The sequence below is a fragment of the Pseudorca crassidens genome, chromosome 17 (assembly GCF_039906515.1).
Source record: "Pseudorca crassidens isolate mPseCra1 chromosome 17, mPseCra1.hap1, whole genome shotgun sequence".
NCBI classification, from domain to species: Eukaryota; Metazoa; Chordata; class Mammalia; order Artiodactyla; family Delphinidae; genus Pseudorca; species Pseudorca crassidens.
Window position 1 is genome coordinate 1,329,909 of NC_090312.1, and position 21,100 is coordinate 1,351,008.

The following is a 21,100-nucleotide window of genomic DNA, read 5'->3' on the forward strand; positions in this document are numbered from 1 at the left end:
CGCCGCTCGCTGCGCACACACGGCCCCGAGCTCTAGCATGGCCGCCGCCATCTTGCGACGGGCGCGCTCCCGCCGGCGCCGCCCGCCCGCGTCCCCACGGCGCGCGCACGCCGGCCCCGCCCCACCCAGGGCCCGCCCTGCGCCCTCTGACCCTGAGGGCCCCGCCCCCAGGCCCACGCGGTCGTGTCGCTGCCGGAAGTGGCGGCGCGGGTCGGGGCTGGCCTGGAGCATGGCGGGCACGCGGGGCGTGGGGCGCGAGGCGGCGGCGGCGGGGTCGCTGCCGGGGAAGCGGCCGCCGGAGCCGGAGGAGGTGACCGCGGGCTGCGCGAGCGGGACGGGGAGGTGCATCTGGGCCGCACGTGGCGGCTCCTCGGCCGCCAGCGCCGGGGAGCCAGGCCGGGGAAAGCGGGGAGGAGGGTCGCCTGTCCTCTGCTGGTGGTGGCCTTGTGGGGGCGTCCTGGGCAGGGAGCACCCCCTGTGCGAGGGGTAGCCGGTGTGGGGCTGGGCTGTTCTGCGGTTGGAAGAACGTCTGGGCTGGAGAGAGCTAGGAAGGAGGGCTGGCATCCTGTGCGGCAGCCTCCCTAGCCCTTTGAATTGTGCTTCCTGCGTTAAAGGGATTTGAGCCTGCAGTAACCACTTGTCTGTTGATACGTTACTAATACGTCGCATGCATTGTAAAAGAGGGTACGAGAATAGTAAGGCAGTGCCTTCTGCACTGGATGCATCGTTTCAACTGGACTCATGGCCACTCCTGGTTTCCAGCTGGACCCCAGCTGGGTTGTGGGGTGTCATCAAATCTCGGTGGTAGAAAGCCGCCGAAGGCTTGTACAGTCGAGCCTCTCTGAGCCGGGACTCCACGTTGCTGGGTTGTCCGGCTGCCCGCTCACTTTGCGACAAGTCCTCCTGGCTCTGTACCCATCAGCAGCCATTTGTACTTGTGCCCAAATCATTTATGCCGTTTTCACTTGCTGTTTTAATTGTATGGCTTACTAAGTGTTGGAGTAGTTAGTGTGTGTCAGAGTCGTTTCTGTGGAAGCTGAGTTGAGTGCTGCCAAGTAATTGGTGAGTGCAGGCTGTCCAGTTAGGTGAGAGACTTCTTAACAATTGAAAAGCAGCGAATTCTCCGTTCAGATAAACGCTTGCTAAAAGTCTGCAAGTTCTTGTTGCAGTTCTAAAAGGTCCACACCGTGCACTGCGTCCTGTAGACTTAGGGATCGGGGAGTGTCTGGTCAGCAGAGCTCTGCTCGGGGGAAGCTCTGGTCCTACCCCTTGAGGGGGTGAATGGAAACACTTGCTTTTAAGTAAAGCTTGTGTAGTTTTTATGTCTTTTCAACCAACCTTTACAATTTACTGATCAACTGTCGGTCCCAATCTGGTTGGATACAGAGTCTTCTGCTTCAGGTGGGAAAAGTCCCTCAGGTTGGGGTCCTCTGCTTGCCCCAGACCCCGCCCTAGTGTCCTCATAGCTCTGGGTCTCTTAAGTGCCAGGGTGGGGTGTGGAGGATAGGGGGCCGGTGTGGGGGATGTGATGGGAACTGAGCTCCTTGAAGAGTCCTTGCCTTGTGAGATGCTAGGAGTTGAATGTCTCTTCCGAGTGCACGCGGCCTGCTGTCGGCGGAGGTGGGTGGTGAGGGAGGCCTGGGTTGGGTGGGTGGTTTTGGTGGAGGTGGAGGCTGTGGCCTGAGGGCTGTGGCCTTGGAGGCCGGCCACACAGAGCTGTGGGTCAGCGCAGGGTGCCCGCTGCGTGGGCTGTGGGCTCGTTGACGCCATGCTCCTTTTAGCCTTCTCTCCTCGGTGCTCCTGGTCTCAGCCCTGGGCCTGGCAGCGATCCTGGCCTCTCCGACAGCGAGGAAAGTGTGTTCTCAGGCCTGGAGGATTCCGGCAGTGACGGTAGTGAGGCCGACACTGCGGCTGAGGAGGAGGATGGGGCCAGCAGCGATGAGCAGCACAGCGGGACGGAGAAGCCCCCCGGGCAGCAGGTGCGTAGGCAAGGAGCCTCCTGGTGGGCTCTCCCCCTGGATGACCATGGCCAGGAAAGTGCCTGGCAGGCATCGGGCTCTCTGGGGGCTCCCGGCAGTGCTTTCTCCCGTTCCTTGGGAACCCCAAGGCCCTCGTTCCTCCTCTGGTGCAGCGGGGCAGGGGAGGGGGTGGGTGTTGCTGGTGGGGGCTGGGTAGGACGCTTTCTTGGAGCTGAGGTGCTCTGAGCTCTAGAGCACCAGTTTTCAAGCATAGTCATGTGCTCTGTTCATAGGAACCCCCAAAATCTACCTGCCTGGGCCCCCACACCTACCCCGGTGATTCTGATGTCACTTCTCCTGAGGCTCAGGCCGCTTTGCTAGACTCAGCTGTAGGCTGGGTTTCCTAGGGGCAAAGCCCAAGGTGGGATTTGTTTGCAGGGGACTGCCTGGGGGGAGCTGGTGGCCCCGCACTTGTGGGAGCGAGTGGAGCTCCATCCACCTGGCCTGGTCTCGGGGGCACAGGAGCCAGCTGGCCGCCGCGTGAGGCTTTGCTGTCCTGCCTGTTGCTGTGACGATGGGGAAAGGCAAACCCCACTCTTGTCTTAAGTGAGGAAAATGACAGAAAAGCTTAATTTAAGTAAAACACAACACTGGTTGTTCAGAGCATCCTAGAAACGATCTTGTAACTGTTTATACTTTGAATGGCCGTGGTGTCCTGGAGGTTAGGACCGTGATGGAAACCAAAAGCCACACTTATTTGATCTGTTTCCTAGGAAGACAAGATTTTAAATCCAATTTAAACTCTCCACCCATTCAAGCTTTAATTGTAGCGCTGGTGCACAAAGAGAAGATGGTCCACAGACTGCCTTGCCCGTGCTTTATGGGCTTATGGGCAGATTTTTCTCCTTTTTAACTTTTTTTTTTAAGACTCATTATTTATTTATTTAGTTAGTTATTTTATTTTTGGCTGCATCGGGTTTTAGTTGCGGCACACAGGCTCTTTTGTTGCGGCTCACAGGCTTCTCTCTAGTTGTGCCGTGCGGGTTTTCTCTCTCTAGTTGTGGCGTGTGGGCTCCAGAGCGCTGGGCTCTGTAGTTTGTAGCACGTGGGCTTAGTTGCCCCGCGGCACGTGGGAACTTAGTTCCCTGACCGGGGATCGAACCCGCATCCCCTGCATTGGAAGGCGGATTCTTTACCACTGGACCACCAGGGAAGTCCCTTAACTTTTTAAATTTACAAAATATTCCCTCCTTGACAAAACGTTAAATCTTACATCAACACTATTCGGTAAAGGACGTTTCCATTCGCTGCCTTCACTCTCCTTGGTGAGCACAGTTCATGGTTAAATTATCTTCCTGGATCTTTTCCTCCTCTTTTAAAATTAAGGATCGGGGCTTCCCTGGTGGCGCAGTGGTTGAGAGTCCGCCTGCCAATACAGGGGACGCGGGTTCGTGCCCCGGTCCGGGAAGATCCCACATGCCGCGGAGCGGCTGGGCCCGTGAGCCATGGCCGCTGAGCCTGCGTGTCCGGAGCCTGTGCTCCGCAACAGGAGAGGCCACAACAGTGAGAGGCCCGCGTACCGGAAAAAAAAAAAAAAAAAAAAAATTAAGGGTCCACACGCTTAAGTTTTTTCCTTTAAAATAGGATTTTTATCCTCTTTTATAAGCAAAATTTTAGGAATGATTTTTAAAAGTTAAAGTTATTTTTTAAATAACTTTTTTTAATAAAAATAATTTTTAGTTGAAATTCTCTAGGTGAGGTACTGCTGTACAGGCATCTCGAGGCTGACCACCTGTGCCCCGCGAGCCACTGGGCTTGTGCTGCTCCGCAGAGGTACCTGTGCTGCCGTCCTGGGTCTGCTGGCGGCCGGCTCAGCGGGTGCCGAGCTGCAGCTCAGCAGAGACTCCATGCCCACCCTCTCCAGAGGGTGGGGAGCCGTCCTCGCCCCTGGCCCTCGGCCCTCCGGGGTGCCCTCTGAGCCCTCTGTCTGAGGAAGTCAGCCCAGGCCACCTGGGTGGGGGCGTCCTCAGAGGGGGTGAGGCTGCCTGTGGCTCTGCGCCCTCCCCAGGCGTCCCCCACTGGCAGCCAGGCCCTCGGGCCCTCCCTTCCGTGCTCCGTTGGGCCGGTGGTGCTCCCTCACCCCGCCTTGTCTCCCGCTAGTGCCGTGCTCCCCTCCCCGCGCGTGCGCAGGCTCTTAGCGCCCATCCGCATGCCCTGTGGGTCGTCCTGGAGCCCTGCCAGCTTCCCTGGAACCTGCTTGGCCTGGGCACTCACGTCTCTGGCTTCTTCGTGCTGTAGCTGAGGGGTGTTGGAGTATTTTCTTCTAAAGCGGGGACCTCAGTACTGGGTTGGAATTCGTCCAGGCCAAGAACGGGAACTGAAGAGGTGGGTGCTCTTGACTCCTGGTGGAAGTCCCCCATCTCCCCTTTTCTTCCACCCGTTCCTCAGAAGCCATCCACCGCTCCACCTGGTGTAGCTGGCGATTCTCCACGTCTCCTGTTCACGAACAGGCCAGTCAGTGCTTCCTGTGTGTTCTCCTGTCTCCCCCCGAGCCTGGCCGCACGAGACACCCAGGAGCGGCCCCCGTGACAGCCCTGTCATGCTCTGCATCGGGGCCCCCCGAGTCAGCCTGTTCCTCTCATCCTGCAGCTACGGCAGGGCTGCTAACCTGCAGAACCTTCCTACCACGCTGGGGAGTTCCGCTAGTTCAGGGCCCTCTCGAGGGTCTGCCGACCCACCTTCACCTGCCCCAGCCCGTGGGTTGTCCCCTGCGAGCAAGCTGGAGGGGAGCCCTGGGCCCCTTCCCCACTGGCCGCCCACACGCCTCCTGTTTCCACCCTCAGGTGGTGGCTCCTGCCGCCGGGCACCCCCAGTCACCCAGGGCCTCTTGCTTCCCTGTGTCCCCCCGGTAGCACTTGGTGGTGCTTTTGGGTGGGCTTTTCCGGTCCCATAGGTCTCGCGTTGCTGGGCCTCCTCTTGATTTCTCATCTTGAGTGGATTTAGGTGCTGACGGCCATTTCTTCATTTTTGTGCTTGTTTAGATCCGTTTTTTCTTCTGCTTGTCCTGTTTGGTTTGGTGCTTTCTCATTTGTGTGGGTTTTCCTGTATTTTGTTTTCTTATTCTTTTGTACAGAAGTTCCCATCTTCATTAGTTGAATCTGCTTGCCACGTTCAAGAATGTAACAGGGCTTCCCTGGTGGCACAGTGGTTGAGAGTCCGCCTGCCGATGCAGGGGACGCCCCGGTCCGGGAGGATCCCACATGCCGCGGAGCGGCTGGGCCCGTGAACCATGGCCTCTGAGCCTGCGCGTCCGGAGCCTGTGCTCCGCAACGGGAGAGGCCACAACAGTGAGAGGCCTGCGTACCGCAAAAAAAAAAAAAAAAAAAAAAGGAATGTAACAGAAGACCTAGTAGCGATGCCTAATGTGCAACTAGCATCTCCCAGATAACTTAAGAGTCCTGCCTGTACTGTCTGTGCACTGAGCTTACTGCAAACCCTTGGGCAGGAGGAGCCCATCTGGGTCTCAGCTCAGCTCTGGGGAGTGGTGGGCAGGGCCCCCAGGAGACCAGTAGCAGCTGTGAGTCCCAGACCTGTGCACTGTGGGGTCTGGGCGTTGGCTCCTGGGGAGGGAGTGGGCCCCGTCAGTGGAGGCCACCTCAGGCAGGATGTGCCCGGGCCTGTCCCAGAGAGCCCCGGCCGTGGCCCAGCGTCAGACACTCTTATTTCTGGGGATCAGAGTTCAGGGCAGGTGGGGTGGTGTCGCATCTGGGGTGACATGATCAGTGGGTTTGGGAGATCGCACAGCCCCCCCTCAGCTGTGAAGCACGTCAGCTTCTCCTGTACCCTCCCCAGGTTTCTAGTATGTTCTGCCCTCGGAGGGTGGTCACTCAGATCACATCCCGTGTTCTGGGCTTCACTCACACGTCTGGGTGGGGTGACCTGAGTGGCTGGCTGTCACTGGGCATCTCACCTCAGCCTGCCTGTCCCCCCTCTCGGGACTCAGGGCTCCAAGAGCAAGCAAGCCGTGCAGCAGCACCTGGCCGTGGAGCTGCCAGTCATGTTGCGAGGCTGCAGCGCCTCCCAGGAGAGGCCCGTCCTGCCTCCCTTGGTCCCCTGGTCTGGGACATTTGCCTACAGAACCCCACTTCCCTCTGGTCCTGCCCGTGGGCCCCCAGCCATCCACATGGACACGTTTGCGAGCCCGCAGCACGTGGCGTTGACCCCGTCTTGGGGTGGGCGCTGGCGGCTCTGGGCAGTCCCTCGCCACCTGGTGCCTGTGCCTGAGGATGTTGGGGGCCGGGGCTGGGCCGCTTGAGAAAGCGGAGAGAGGGCGGCGCTTTGCGAGTTCTCCCTTTTTTACGGTGGCCACTGCCCGGCTTCGGTACCTCTAAACTTTGAAGGGGCGGGGTTTGTTAGGTCCTCCTGGTCCCAGGAGCTGGGCCACGCCCCGCATCACGGCAGCCCCCTGGTGGCCACAATCTGCCTTGCAGCGTCACCTCTGGAGGGAGGATGTGGCTTCAGAGCCCTGGTGCCGTGAGGGAGGGCCCTCCTTGCCGGGTGTCCAGCTCTTTTGCCCAGGAACTCAGAGCCCCGCTGCTGGGTGTCCCCTCCCCTTGCTGAGGTTCCGCCTGTGTCTGGTTCCGCAGGCATCACTGGGGCTGGCCAGGGCCCCGGGATGGTGGCCTGTCGTGCAGGTGGTGCTGGGCTTATGGGGTCCGGTGCCTGGTGGGGGGCATCAGACTGGCTGGCAGTTGGCAGCCTTGGAGCACCGTGGCCTGCACTGCCGACCCTGCTGCGACCAGTGGCCTGTCAGCCACGGGCTGGCATCAGGGGGCTGTGGAGAGACTTGCAAGTGGCCCGGCCTGGGGTCCTGCCAGCCCAGGGCCTGGGGCAGGTGTGTCCGCTGGTTGCTGCTGTGGGTGAGGACGGCAGGAAAGCTTTGGGTCCCAGGCTGGCCCTCTGCGCCCCCCGCTTGCCCCTGCCCCCAGGCAGTGCTGACCCACTTTCAGGGCAGGGCTCCTGCAGCGCACAGCTCGGGGAGCAAGGGGTGGGAGAGACGTGGAAACCGAATCTCGCCTTTTCCTGGCCTGGAAAGAAAGTTACTCTCCCACCCTCCTTACACCGAGGGAAAAACAGGAGGGAGGGAGAGCTGCCTTGTGGGCCTTTGGCTCCTGCCCGGGCAGGGGGAGCGGGGCTCTGGGCGGGGCGCCCGTGCTCGGGGTGGGGGGCCCCTGCTACACTTTACTGCCCCTGGAGTCGGGGGGGAGAGATGGGCTGTTCTCCCCATCAATCCCAGTTCCGGTGCACCAGGTCCCCCCGCCCCACAAGGGGAGAATCTGTTTTCCAGGTTGGGGTGTGAGTGAGCAGTGGCACCCACTCACTGGCCCGGTGGGCGGGGTCAGCCTGGGGCCGGGTCCTCCCAGCAGTCTGAGAGTGTGGGTGCCTCTCTGGGCCCTTGGCTGGCTGCGCTGAATGTGGCCTCCTCGGGGCAAGGGTCTTGCCCTAGGAGTGGGTCGGCTGTGGCCCCTCTGCCGGTGGCCAAGAGCGAGTACATGGCCTTCCCCTCGGTGGAACGGCTGCTGAGAGGCCTCGTCCCCTGAGCCCAGGCTGGCTCTGGGCTCGGCTGGGCCTTTGGGCCGGGAGCCCTGCAGCCGTTGTTCGCATTAAGGGGTGCGGGGGTGGCTAAGTGCTCCTTTGCCGGTGTCAGCCCCTCCCTGGGGTCCTCTCCCGGAGCTTGGACGTTATGATGGGTCCAGTCCTTGACAGAGGATGACCCTGGGTGGGACCCCCTCCCTGAGAGGCCCACTTAGACCTGTGGTGGGACCAGGTTGGAGCCGCTTAGAGACTGGGGTGTAGGAACCTAGGCCTCAGCGTTGGCAGGAGGGGGCGGGCATCCTGGACCTGCGATCTGCCCCAGGCACAGGGCGTCAGTGTCCTGACATAACATAATTGCTCTCCCCTTCCTTTCCCAGGCCGGGACCCCTTCGCCGAGGACGGAGGTGGCGAGTGTGCGGCTTGAGGACGAGTACGTGGAGGACAGCTCTGACGAGGAGGTATGGCTGGGGCCGTGGCCTCCTCGCTCGCAGGGTGGGCTGCACTGCCTGGGCAGAGGTGGGTCAGGCCACAGCGAGGCCTGAGTGGGCGTCCTGGCCTGGGGCCCCAGTCCCCGTCTGGAAGAGCGATTCAGGGTCGGGTACACGTGACTGCAGGAGTGTGTGTCATCGCGGGGAGGGGAGGGCACTGGGCACCTCGCAGCCACCCCTGGGCCCTGGGGGTGGGCGGCGGGGCTGGCAGGCGGTGGGCGCCCCTATGCTCTGGGCGGGCACCGACAGGCCCGGGGAGGCTTCGCCGACACCAGCCGGCCTGGGCTGGGCCCCGGGGGTGAGGGTGCAGTGACAGGCCCCACGGGCACCTGCACTGGGCACTGAGGGCAGGAGACGGGCGGCCCCGGTTCTCTGCCCCTTTCCTCCCTGGCATCCTGGAGGCCTGGGCCGCAGGGGCCGTCAGTGAATCTGGTCGTCCTTCCCACGTTTACGCTCTCAAGGGGAAAGCTTGCTGCCAGGCTAGGGGTGCTCGGGCAGAGGCTGCTGTGGCTCAGCTGCCCGGAGCTGCCCGTGGGTTCTGGGGGACGCTGGGGCTGAGGAGCCTCCCAGGTAGACGTGGCCGTGCTGCTCGCCCAGCCGCCCCCTCCCTAATGTGTCCTGGCCGGCGGGCGGGGCTGCGGCCCCTGTGCCCACTGCCCTGGCGTGAGCCCTCCCGGTGTGTGCCTCCTCGGGCTGGGGGGCCTGCAGAGACGGCGGTCCCTGCCGCCCGGTGGCTCTTCCTGCCGCCTGCCAGGGGCTGTCCCCGGCTAGGGAGACACGCGCGCCGCCCCCCCCCCCCCCCCCCCCCCCCGCCCCCGCGCAGCTTCCACCCCCATCCTCTGCTCTCTTGGCAGCGGCTGTAGGAGCCTTGGCTGCGCGCCCGACCCGGTCTCTGTGCGCTCAGAGAACAGAGACAAAACAAAATAAATTGGTTTCCTGGCCGGAGCAGCGGGCGTGCTCGGTGAAGGGGGGCCAGTGCAGCGCGGCTCCCGGCCTGTCTCCCCCCCTCCCAGGGGCTCTGGCTGTCGGCAGCCACATCCTGTCGGCTACTTTTTTATATTCGGTATTTTGAGAAATCGATGATGATTGTAAATGGAGTGCAGAGGCCGGGGGAGGGGCTTCGGCCCGCCCGCGGGGAGGCGCTCCTCCTGGCCCGGGCTGTGCTGGAGCCGCCGGGGTGGGGGCTGCTTCCTCCGGCGATGACTATCCCATATGTCGCCTGAGTGACAGGGAGCCGTACTTCTGCCAGCACAGCCGGCTGTGGCTCGAGGGGGCGGCAGAGCTCGGCTTTCAGGGACCAGGCTGGCCTGACAGATGCTCTCCTCCCTGAGAAGTGCTGCCCCGGCCCCCCCGCCCCCCCCCGACACACACACACTTGTCGCCGCATCTCTGCCGTCTGTGCAAAGCAGGGTGGGCTTCAGGGAAGAGGCTTGAGAGGTGGGGTGGCGAGCAGTCCTCTCGGGAGCCCAAGGGGCAAGAGCACGCGAGGGGCGTGGGAGCCTCCCCCACCCCGGGGCTGTGCCCTGGGTGGTTGGCACTTGGGGGGGGCCACCGTCCGCGAACACTTGGTCGCATTGTGTCGGGCAGCGCCTCCTCCACGCAGCATCCTTGGAGGTGGCCGGTGGTGCCAGGACTCCACTCAGGCCTTGGCCAGCCTCCAGCAGTGGTGTCCTGACAAGGCATGCTCCTGGGGGAGAACCTGCGGTGTGGCAGTGCCCAACCTCCCCCTCCCCAGTCCCTGTCCTGCCCACCCCTCAGGCCTGGGCTTGAGGCCCGGACTTTCTAGGCCCTCTGACCTCCGGCCTCTGCCGTGCATGGCTTTGGGGGACCCCGGCCCCAGGCACTGACGGGTGAGCAACGGTCCTCCTTCTCGGGAGACCTGGGTCCTGTTTCCGCACCTTGGCCTTCTCCGTACCTTCCCCCCAGCTCACATCCCAGGCAGCAACAGGGCTGCAGCCCCTGAACGTGCTGCCAGGCCACGCGTGGCGGGGGTCCTGGCCACCGTGAGTGGGGGGAGCCCCGCTCCCACAAGTCCACTGCACCCCTCCCCCACAGACGTGATCTCATCCAGCTGCCGCCCCGGGAGGAGGGGCGGGGGCGGGGGGCTGGGCGGCCTTCGCAGCAGCGGGGTTCCCCCACCCTGCCTCTGGCCTGGGAGAAGCTGAGGCCTTGGGCGGGTGGGGTGGGGGCGGGGCTGCGAGCCCCCGGGGTCCCGGCCCTGCAAGGGTGGGCGGGCGGCGGGCGCATCTGCGTCCGGGCTGCGGTCCTCCCAGCTCTCCCGCCAGGCGCCGCTAATGGCCTCCCGGCTACTGAGCGGCAGCCGCGTCCTCCGGGCCCCGCCCCCGGCCCCGGCCCCCGGCGCGGCCCTCGGCCCCCGGCGCTCGCTTGCTGCTGGCAGCGCAGCCGCGGCTCGGGTTTCGAGCTGTTGCGCAGAGCGTGCGTCTCGGCCTCGCGGGCCGCCGGCCTCCCTGGCGGGCCCCCGTCCCACGGCCAGGCTCCGACAGACCCTCGGGTCGCCCCGGCCGCCTGGCCTGGGAGGGGCCCGATGACACCGTGGCCTCACAGGTGGCCGTGGGGGGGCTGTGGGTGTGGCGGCTGTGACCTCAGGGCGCCCCTGGCTGCCTTTGCCAGGCACCACCTCTCAGCCAGGCCCGCTGCGTTTGGGTGTGTGTGGGGTGCCCCCCGCCAGCGCCGCCCCCCCTGGGTCCACTTGTCACACTTGGGAGACAGGGTTCCCCCTGGGGAGGGCGGAGGGTGTTGGAGGATAGCAGCACCCTCCCTTTCACTGGGGCACCTGGGTGGTAGAGGCCCTGGCCTGCCCTGTGCCCACTGGAGCCAGTTTCCTGGGCCTGGGGCGGGGCGGGGATGCGGTGGGTGTCGCCCTAGGGCTGGAGGTGTGGCCGTGGACTGGGGCTGGCTGGGCAGGCTTGTGGGGGCAAGCTGTGTAGGAAAGGCGGTGAGCGGCCGGCTGCTGAGCAGGGCCAGCATGTGTCCCGGCCCAGGCCGCGGCTGCCTCGCTGAGGACAGGGCTCGGGGTGGGGGGCTGGCCGTGTGTGGGCAGGGGCTCGGGGCGAGTCCTCCCGAATGAGGTCTTAGAGGGGCTGGGGCTGGGATGTGTGAAGCAGCGTAGTGGGCCTTTGGCACTTAGCAAGGGGGTCCCAAGCCTATGCCCACCTCCAGCATTCCCAGGGGAGTTTCTGGGAGCCCTTGCCTGCAGGGAGCCGAGATTCGGGTGTCCCACGTGGGAATGCCCGCTGGACCCTGGCCAACCCCAGGAGGGGGAGGGGCAGGTGGGTGGGGGTCTTGGGTATCTGAGGACCCAAGAGCAGGGGCAACCTCGGTGCCCTCTCCCCCTCCCCCATGGACCCCTTGGCGGGGGAGTGGACTTGCTTCTCTCTACCCCAGCAGCCGTGGAGGCACTGGTCAGGGGTCAAGGAGTGGCCTCGGAGGGGCCCTGTGCCCACACGACGTCCGACGGCTCGGGTGGGTCGGGCCAGCAGCACTTCTGTGAGGACGGCAACTGGGAGGGACAGTCTGACGGAGGAGGTTTGGGAAGGGGGTTCCGAGTTTCTCGCCCGCCCCACCCTGGCCTGGCTGGCTACAGCTGGTGGGCCCTGCTTCTGACCCCGACCCCTGCCGGGATCCCCTCAGCTGGCTTTGGTCTTTGGGGCAGGAAGAGGCCGAGTGGGACCTGGCTTTCTCCCCTTGGGCCCGTCGACCAGGACTCAGGACTCATCCTGCCAGCACCTTGTGTGGGTTCAGCTGCAGCAGGTGGCCTGGGGCACGTGGCCTGTCCTCCTCCCGCCATGGAGTGCGGGAGAGAGGAGGCGCAGGAAGGCGGGGGGCGGGGGGGGGGGGCTCCGTGTCGGGGGAGCTGAGGGAACACTGCCGGCATTGTAATCGGAGAGGGGCAAGGGGAAGAGAGAGCCCGAGCGAGGGCGGCTGACCCCGCGCTCCCCGGGGACAGGTGGGAGAGGCGGAACGAGGAGAGAGTGAAGGATTCCAGAGGTGGGCCGGCTTCCTTTCTCTCAGACAGACACGGGAGGGAGGTGGGCAGCGGGCCAGCGCCGTACCTGCAGTTCCAATCTGCGGTCCTGACAGCTGCAGCCACTTTGGGGAGGGGGAGGGGAGGGGGGGCTCTGCGAGAGCGGAAAAATCCCAGCCGACACATCAGCCGGTGGCCGCCCGTGTCCGGTGCAGCCTGGGGGGCGGGGGACCCCTGCCGCCGAAGGCTCGTCCTTGGGGCATGGCGGCCCCCTGGGAGAGCGCAGGCTGGGGGCTGTCTGGGCCCTGGAGGGGTCGGCGGGCTCCCGCCCCCACGGGGTCACATGTGCTTCCTGGCAGCCCGCAGGTGCTGCGCAGGGTGGGGGCCGGCTGGCCTGCGGGCGCAGGCGGCCTGGCGATGGATCACGTGGTGCCGGCAGCAGCTCGTTCCCCGGGCTGGGGACAGGGAGCTGACAGACTGGCCCTGATGGCCATCAGAGCGTTTCCAGGCCTGCTTGGCCTGCAGAGGCGGCTGCTGGCCCAGGGTGCGGGCTGGGCCCTCCTTTCGTGCCGCCTCTGTGGGGCACTGGCACGCGGAGGCTCGGTGGAGGGGCGAGGCTGGCGTCCTGGGGAGGAAGTGGGGTTTGTGGTGGATGGGGGCCTGGCGGCTGCCGTGAGTAGCCAAGTGGACTCTCGTGGGGCTGCAGGGGCTCGGGCCGGCCCGCCACCCCCAGTCTGGTTTGAATTTCTGGAGCGGTGGAGGGTGACGGCGTGCCCCTCCCCGCCCCCTCCCCTCTCTCTCCTGCTGGCTGGCGGGCCAGGCTCTCAGCCTCTGCTGCTACCGGTGCAGCTCAGGGAGCGACCGGGCCCACTGCCCGGGCCCGAGGCTGGCCAAGCTGCAGCCGCTGTCGGAGTCACAGGCCCAGCAGCCGAGGGCCTGGCCCACGCGCCCCGTGCCAGGACCTGCCGGCCCCTGGGGACCGTCCCAACGGCCTGTCCTCTCCTACCGACTTGGCATCTCCGAGGCTCCCTCAGCCCCTTCTCCTCTCCTGCACCGGCTCCAAGGGTCCCTGACACCCATACCCCTCCGGCCTCGCCCTGCCTGTCCCCCTCACCCCGCACTCTTCTCTCAGGCCTTTGTGCAGGGCATGCGGCCCCCTGCCCCCTGCCGCCCATCGTCTTCGGGAGGATTTGTGAGGGAGGGTGCACTCCCACCTAGCCCAGGTATGGAGAGGTGAGGCCGGTGGGTGAGCGGCAGGTGGGCCACAGACCGTCCCCACAGAACTGCACTGGTGCCCTGGGGAGCAGGGGAGGCAGGCCGGAGACCCTGGGGGGCGTCCCTGCTTGCCCACGTGCCCCTCTGCGGGTCGCGTTCTCGCAGTGTCCTCAGTGCCCTGGGGCGGAAGGGGTGCCTTTCTCATCCCCCAGGCAGATCCCCACATTCCTCCTGGGTCCTGGCTCTCCAGGCAGGCGGGTGGGGGTGACCGAGCATGCCCTCTCCCCCCCTTTGGCTGGCCAGCTGTAAGCTCCTGCAGGATTAAGGAGAGGAAATTTGGGGTTGGGTTTCTCTCTGAGTGGAACCTGCCGTTGTGACTTTTTATCCTGTTATATTTCTGTCAGATTGGACACAGCCCCCTTCTAGTCCTTAATGGCTCTGGCTTTGAGAATTTCCTCCAAAATTACACCATCGCTTCCTGCTTCTCGGTTCCCTGGAGCCCGTCTGTTCAGAGGAGGGGGCGGCTCTAGCCCTGCCCTGTTGCGGTGCCCACGTGGGCCTCGGCACCTGCCCTCTCCCGGGGTCCCTGAGCCTGCGCTGAGGGCTTGCAGGGCCCGGGGCTGGCACCTGGCGCTCATGGCCATTCCCCGCCCGCTGGCCGGAAGTCAGGCTGCTGGCCAGCCTGGGGGTGCTGGGGTGGCCTGCACAGAGCCGCCCCCACCTCTCTTCTCTGCTGTGCCCGTGGAGCTCGCGCCACTAGTCTATAATTGTCACCTGCACGATTTTAGTGGTCCACCAGCTGTGCACAGCTCTGGGGAGAAGCCTGGATTGCCCTCCTCATGGGCAGGTGGGGCCTTTGGGGGAGTTGGGTGGGTGGGTGGGTGGTGGGCAGCCAGGGGTCCTCCCGGTGTGAGCAGTGCTGCCGGGGCCAATTGCAGGGCTGGGGGCAGGGGTGGGCCCCAGGGGTACACACAGGCAGCTGCCACCTTGTCCATGCCCTCAGGCCTGGGCACTCACTCTGCCAGACAGTGCCCCTCGCTTACCCTCCCCCACAGGCCCCCTTCGTGGGGCTCCGTGGGCAGAGGCTGAGGTGCCGAGGCCCTGAAGAGCGACCAGTGAGTTGCATGCCGCAAGCACTGAGGACCCTTCAGGGCACTGGGACACCAGGCAGGCTCTTGGAACGGGGGTGGGGCGAGACTGCTCCCGGGCCTGGGCTGCCTGTGTCCTGCTCGGTCCCTCGCCCTCCTCTCCCTTCACAGGTCTCCTTCGGACCCCACGCTGTAGTTCCCTGGTCGGGGGTGCTGGGCGCGCCGGCCCTGAGCCCGGGAAAGTGGGGGACCTTCCCCGAGAACTGGGTACCTTGGCCCACGGAGCCCTGAGGGGTGGGAGGGTGGGCTCGGGCTCCGGCTCAGCGTGGATTCTCGATTGCTGGAGAGGACAGTGTGCGTCCGTGTTTAGAAGATAATTGTTTTGCTTTTAATTATACAAAGTTTCCAGACTTTATATTATCGTATCAAAGATGCCAGCACATAGCGACCAGAAGAAAACCAGGTTGGGAGCCAGCACGGAAAGTTCCAGTGGGGCTGGGCAAGTGCTGGGCCAGCTCTGAGTCCCACCGCCTGTCTGTCCATCGGCCCCGCTCACAGCTGGGGCAGGGCTGGCCTGGGGGGTGCCCTCAGGGAGGCCTGTGCCCGAGTCAGGTCCATGGGGGCTCTCCGTGGATGGCCCAGCAGTGTCCGCCTCTAACTCCGAATCGCCGTCTTTCTGTCTCGGTCCTTGCTCTGCAGAGGGGAGGGCAGTGTCAGGGCCCGCGCAGAGACCAGTGCCAGCCTGCACCTCTGGGCTTCCCCACTGGGTGCTGTCTCGGGTGGTGGGGTGCTGAAAGCACCCCCCTTCCACGCTCAGCCCAGCTTCCCCAAGCGGCTTGGGGAGGAGAGTACGCTGCTGCACAGCCGAAATTGTAAAATTAAATTTCCCAGATGTTCAGGCCCCAGGAGCTCGCGCGTGCCGTCTGGAGAGGAAGTGGGGATTGGGGAGAGCCGCGCCGTATTTTCTCCTTGCCTGCTCACCCTGCTTTTCCAGTGCCACCAAGCACAGCAGAAGCCGTAAATCACGGCCAGCCAGCGTCTCCCGCAGCGGGGCCTCTCCCCCAGCCCCCAGTCTCCTGCCCGCTCCTGCCAGCGGGTCCCACAGCTGCACTGGTGTCCGAGTGGGCAGCCCCAGGGGCAGGGGCCAGGGGAGGGCAGGCAGGTGCCCGATAAGCCTTAGGCCAGTGGCAGAGCAAGTGGATCCCACTGCCCCTGAGTCTCTTTCCCCCGGGGGCAGGGTGGGTGGCCAGAGTTGCTTGATCCAACCCTGGTTTGGTCCCCTAGCTTCCAAGTTGGTGTCGGCCCTGCCTCAGTCTCCTCCCCCATCTGGCCCTGGGTGCCCTTGTCTGGTCCCCGTGGGAGCCTGTGTCCAGAGGACTCGTGGGGAGAACGTCCAGGGAAGGCCCGGCCCCGCCTGCTCCAGCTGCGCCCTCCTCCTCGTGCTGCGCCCCCCCCCCCCCCCCCCCGCCCCGGGCACGGGGTTGCGCGTGGGTTAACAGGTGCTGCTGGGGAGCTCTGCCTGCCTCTGGCCCCGCCCTCTCTGCCAGGCAGGTGTGGGTTGCACGGGTGGTTTGGAGGTGGGGGGCGCCCCATCCTCCTCGCCTCCCTTTCTGGGGACGACCCGCGGCCAACACTCACCAACTTTCTTTGGTTGCTGAGGCAGAAGGTGCAGATCTGTTTGGGCTGGGCGTTCTCGCCGTCGCGGGCGGGGGGCGGGGGCGGCGGGGGTGGAGGGCTGCCAGAGCGCGCCGCGTGGAAGAAGGCGGGCCCCGAGTGGCAGGGTTGCCCGTCGCCGCAGGCCTCACCCACCAGCAACACGTTGCCCAGGTGCGAGATGTAGCTGGAGGCCAGGCGCAGGGTCTCGATCTTGGAGAGCTTGCGGTCGGCTGGCTCGGTGGGGATGAGCGTGCGCAGCGCCGTGAAGGCCGTGTTCACGCTGTTCGTCCGGTCCCGCTCGCGCGCGTTCGCCGTGTGCCGCTGTCGGGGCTCGCGGCCCGGCCGCCCCCCAGGCCCCGGGCCGCCGCCCCCCGCCCGCCGGCCCCCGGCCCGTCTTCGGGCGCCCTGGAGGCCACAGCGCGCCGCGTGCACGCGGCAGGGCTTCTCGTCGGAGCCCGAACTCTCGCTGCCGCGGTCCTCGTCCTCCGACAGCGGGCTCACCTCGGGGTACAGGTAGCGGCCGGGCGGTGCCGAGCGCAGCATCGCGAAGGACATGGGGCCGGCGGCCGCCGTCAGCTCCGCGGCGCGCTGTGCATGCCGCTGCCGCCGCCGCCGCCCAGGCCAGGGGGGCGCGGGGTCTCAGGGCTCCCGCGGTGGCGGCTGCGGCGCCGCGCGCACGTGTGCGTCCCGGGCTGGAGCAGGGCCGCGGGCCGGGCCTTTATAGCCGAGGCGGCCCCTCCCCCGCGCCGGCCCGCCCTCCTCCCCGCCTCCCAGCCCCTGGAGGCCGCTTGGAGCAGGGGCCCTCTGTCCCTCTGCCTTCTCGCGCCACGGTGAAGGGGCCTGGAGCATCTTGCTGTCTTTGGGGGATGCGGGGAAAGTGGGAGCCCCCTTCTGGGTGGTACCGGGGCTGTGCCGCCTCCTCTCCTCCCTCTTTGCGGGGGGGCAGGAGGGTCAAGCAGGACCCATGACCCAGGCCTTCTTCCTTGGCATGACCAAGTTAACCCAGCTGCCCTGGCCCCAGCGCCTAGCCACACCCTGTCTGTCTCTCCCTCCCATGTACACTTGGGCCTTCTGTGCCCGGAGGAGGGGGCAGAGAACAGCTTTGAGGGGCTGGAGTTCAGCCCCAGCTCCCTTGGCCGCCCTCTCTCAGGTTTGTGCCTGGGGTCGCCTGATGACACAGCCTGTGTCTCCTGCACCTGCCCCCTCCTGGCATCAATCTCCAGGTCTGGCCCAGGCTGTGTGTGCCCACTTTACCGGGTCCTGCCTGCGCTCCTGCTCTGGAGAAACCCCCACCAGCACCCCGTTCCCCTGCTGAGTGCTCCCGTGGGCCTTTTCTCTGGGCCACCGACCCCCCCCCCACCCCCAGTCTGTCCAATTCAGGGATGGCTGTGTAGACTTGGGGGTCACAGGAGAAGGAAGGGCATTCCTAGCAACGGCAGGGACACGCGGGGGCACACCTGGAGGATGGGCAAGTGGGGAGAACTGAAGTCGGCAGGTTGGGGGCTGGGGGCAGGTGCAGAGGGGCAGCTCCCAGAGGGTCCTGTCCTGCTGTAAGGGGGAGGGGTTCCCAGGCTCCCGGCCGTGCTGTCTCGTTGGGGCCACTCCTCCCGGGGCTACTGTTGCAGGAAGCGGCCGCCTGGGCAGCAGTCTCTGTGCTGGGTGGAGGGAGGGTGGCGGCTGGCAGGGGCCTCGACCAAGGAATGTGTGTCCAGGAATGTGGCTGCTCTGCCCGCTGAGGGTGGGGTGGGGGCAGGGCTGGGGGCTGGGGAGTCCCTGAGCGCCTGCAGGTCACAGTGCGGCGGCTTCGCGTCCCTTTGTGGTGGGTGGGTGGGGTCTCTCCCGAGTCCCTGCCCGTGGCTACCCGGTTTTGCCTGAGGCCCCCCGCCAGGGGAGGGAGCCCACGGGCGATGAGGTCACCCTTGCCTGTGGCTGCCCGGAGCCCTGGCCAAGGAATCCAGGGGGAGGCTCCGGCGTTGGCGCTACTTCAGTGGAAAATGTGAAGGTACAGCTCCGGCGCCTCTGAGGGCCAGGGGGTGGTGGGGGACAGTGCCGGCTGCCCTGCCACGTCACACCCCAGGGAGAGGGCACAAGCCAGGGTGCCCGGGTGCTGCCCCTGGCTAGCCTTGAAGCCCGTCCCTTTGCCCTCACCTTTCCCCCTCGTCTGTATCTTTTGGGGGGCTTGGAGGGACGGGTGGGCACAGTGGGTGTCCAGTGCCGATATGCTGGCCTCCTGCCCCAGGACATCCGGAACACGGTGGGCAACGTGCCCTTGGAGTGGTACGATGACTTCCCCCACGTGGGCTACGACCTGGACGGCAGGCGCATCTATAAGCCCCTGCGCACCCCTGACGAGCTGGACCAGTTTCTGGACAAGATGGACAACCCTGACTACTGGTGCGGGCGTGGGGCGGAGACTGTGGGGTGGGACAGGGCCGGTGGGCTGGGGCGGCGCGGGCTGGGGCAGGGCCTCGGCGCTGACGGGCAGCCCCTAGGCGTACGGTGCGGGACCGGATGACGGGGCACAGCGTGCAGCTGACAGATGAACAGGTGGCCCTGGTGCGGCGACTGCAGAGAGGCCAGTTCGGGGATGTGAGCTTCAACCCGTACGAGGTAAGGGGCAGCCGCTGTCCCCAGGGTCTGGGGGCACCTGCGGGGCCCGGGCCCACACCCCTCTGTTCGTCCCCGCAGCCGGCTGTGGACTTCTTCAGTGGGGACCTCATGATACACCCGGTGACCAACCGGCCTGCTGACAAGCGCAGCTTTATCCCGTCCCTGGTGGAGAAGGAGAAGGTGGGTGCGGCCCCATCCTCCGGCCCGCCCCCGGCCACCCGCCCCCGCCCTGACCCTGCCACCTCTGCAGGTCTCCCGCATGGTGCACGCCATTAAGATGGGCTGGATCCAGCCTCGCCGTCCTCGGGACGCCACCCCCAGCTTCTACGACCTGTGGGCCCACGAGGACCCCGGCGCGGTGCTGGGCCGCCACAAAATGCACGTGCCCGCACCCAAGCTGGCCCTGCCGGGCCACGCGGAGTCCTACAACCCACCTCCCGAGTACCTGCCCGGCGAGGAGGAGGTGAGCCTGGTGCAGGCTGGGGTCTGCCTGCCCCCGCCCGCCCCGCGCTCCGGGCTCACTCCTGCCTTCACAGCGCATGGCCTGCGAGCGGCGGGAGCCCGAGGAGAGGAGGCTCAACTTCCTGCCGCGCCGGTTCCCGAGCCTGCGGGCTGTGCCTGCGTACGGCCGCTTCATCCAGGAGCGCTTCGAGCGCTGCCTTGACCTCTACCTGTGCCCACGGCAGCGCAAGATGAGGGTGTGCGGTGGGGCTCCCGGGCGGGGGCGGGGAGTGGGGGTGGACACAGCTGACCCCACGTGCTCCTCTCCCAGGTGAACGTGGACCCTGAGGACCTCATCCCCAGACTGCCCCGGCCACGCGACCTGCAGCCTTTCCCCACGTGCCAGGCCCTGGTGAGCAGACAGGGCGGGGCGGCTGGTAGCACACAGTTCCGGGGCTCCGTCCCTCACCGCCCCTTCTCTGCAGGTCTACAGGGGCCACGGCGACCTCGTCCGCTGCCTCAGTGTCTCCCCGGGTGGCCAGTGGCTGGCATCAGGTGGGCCTCGGGCGGGGCAGCCCTGCCATGGGGGCTGGGCTGGGGGCCGGGTGCTGAGAGCCCATCCGCTGTGCTCAGGCTCAGACGATGGCTCGGTGCGGCTCTGGGAGGTGGCCTCCGCCCGCTGCGTGAGGACCGTGCCCGTGGGGGGCGTGGTGAAGAGTGTCGCCTGGAACCCCCGCCCGACCGTCTGCCTGGTGGCCGTGGCAGTGTGAGTATGAGGCCGGGGGTGCCCGCGCCGGCGGGGGTGGTCCTGTGCCCGGGGGCCTTCACTGGGCTCTGGCCGCAGGGAGGACGCGGTCCTGCTGCTGAACCCGGCCCTGGGGGACCGGCTGGTGGTGGGCAGCACGGACCAGCTGCTGAGCGCCTTCACCCCGCCCGCGGAGCCTGCTGCGCAGCCCGCCCACTGGCTGGAAGCCTCGGAGGAGGAGCGCCGGGTCGGCCTGCGGCTGCGCATCTGCCATGGCAAGGTGCGGGGGCTGTGGGGGAGGGGGAGGGCGGGGCGGGGCGGGGGGGGCGCGGCTGAGCCCACCTCCCTTCCCGCAGCCAGTGACGCAGGCGACGTGGCACGGTCGTGGGGACTACATGGCCGTGGTGCTGGCCACCCCGGGCCGCAGCCAGGTGCTGATCCACCAGCTGAGCCGGCGCCGCAGCCAGAGCCCTTTCCGCCGCGGCCACGGCCAGGTGCAGCGCGTGGCCTTCCACCCCGTGCGGCCCTTCCTGCTCGTGGCTTCCCAGCGCAGCGTCCGCCTCTACCACCTGCTGCGCCAGGAGCTCACCAAGAAGCTGACGCCCAACTGCAAGTGGGTGTCCAGCCTGGCAGTGCACCCGGCAGGTGAGGGGGCGCCCTGGGTGGTGGGGGGCAGGTGAGGGGGCCACCAGGTCCCTACCACCGCGTCTTCCCCCAGGCGACAACGTCATCTGTGGCAGCTATGACAGCAAGCTGGTGTGGTTTGACCTGGACCTGTCCACCAGGCCGTACAGGGTGCTGAGGTGAGGTGCTGGCGGGTGGCAGGCTGCTCCCTACTCACCCCCCCCACACCCCCCTCAACCTGGTCCCCCCCTCAGGCACCACAAGAAGGCCCTCCGGGCCGTGGCCTTCCACCCCCGGTACCCGCTCTTTGCATCTGGCTCCGACGACGGCAGTGTCATCGTCTGCCACGGGATGGTGTACAAGTGAGTGCCGGTGCCTGCCCGCCCGCCCGCACCCCGGGGGGACTGTGCCGCCCACGTCCTGAGCCTCTCCCTTCCCCACAGCGACCTGCTGCAGAACCCGCTGCTGGTGCCGGTGAAGGTGCTGAAGGGGCACAGCCTGACCAAAGACCTGGGGGTGCTGGACGTGGCCTTCCACCCCACCCAGCCGTGGGTCTTCTCCGCCGGGGCCGACGGCACCCTCCGCCTCTTCACCTAGGCGGCCCTGCTTCCCGGGCGGGGCAGGTGGGGCTGGGCTGTGTGTGTGCTCGGACACTCAATAGAGGCGTTTCTCCTGCTGGCGTGACCTTCTCTGAG

The 21,100-nt window shown here is 66.2% G+C and overlaps 3 protein-coding genes across 4 annotated transcripts; 2 read left to right on the forward strand and 1 right to left on the reverse strand.

The window, feature by feature from the left end:
• Positions 1-37: 37 nt before the first annotated feature.
• BOP1 (BOP1 ribosomal biogenesis factor) lies at positions 38-21,084 on the forward strand. 2 transcript variants are annotated; one of them, XM_067712578.1, is made up of 16 exons: positions 38-310; positions 1,782-1,979; positions 7,931-8,011; positions 18,225-18,379; positions 18,478-18,595; positions 18,674-18,775; positions 18,846-19,058; positions 19,132-19,293; positions 19,368-19,448; positions 19,522-19,591; positions 19,670-19,802; positions 19,881-20,061; positions 20,138-20,426; positions 20,500-20,584; positions 20,660-20,767; positions 20,849-21,084. In XM_067712578.1, exons 1-16 carry the CDS (start codon positions 38-40, stop codon positions 21,000-21,002), a joined length of 2,403 nt encoding a protein of 800 aa, XP_067568679.1. In that variant the 3' UTR covers positions 21,003-21,084. The 2 variants fall into 2 exon arrangements, with proteins under 2 accessions (XP_067568679.1, XP_067568680.1); XM_067712579.1 differs by lacking the exon at positions 1,782-1,979.
• Positions 12,087-14,089, forward strand: LOC137210406 (uncharacterized). Its single transcript, XM_067712251.1, has 2 exons — positions 12,087-13,249; positions 13,646-14,089. Exon 1 carries the CDS (start codon positions 12,288-12,290, stop codon positions 13,242-13,244), a length of 957 nt encoding a protein of 318 aa, XP_067568352.1. The 5' UTR covers positions 12,087-12,287; the 3' UTR covers positions 13,245-13,249; positions 13,646-14,089.
• On the reverse strand, positions 14,695-16,683 carry SCX (scleraxis bHLH transcription factor). Its single transcript, XM_067712591.1, has 2 exons — positions 15,968-16,683; positions 14,695-15,022 (listed from the first exon to the last, which is right to left on the reverse strand). The coding sequence occupies exons 1-2, from the start codon at positions 16,538-16,540 to the stop codon at positions 14,984-14,986; spliced, it is 612 nt and encodes a 203-aa protein (XP_067568692.1). The 5' UTR covers positions 16,541-16,683; the 3' UTR covers positions 14,695-14,983.
• Positions 21,085-21,100: the final 16 nt, after the last annotated feature.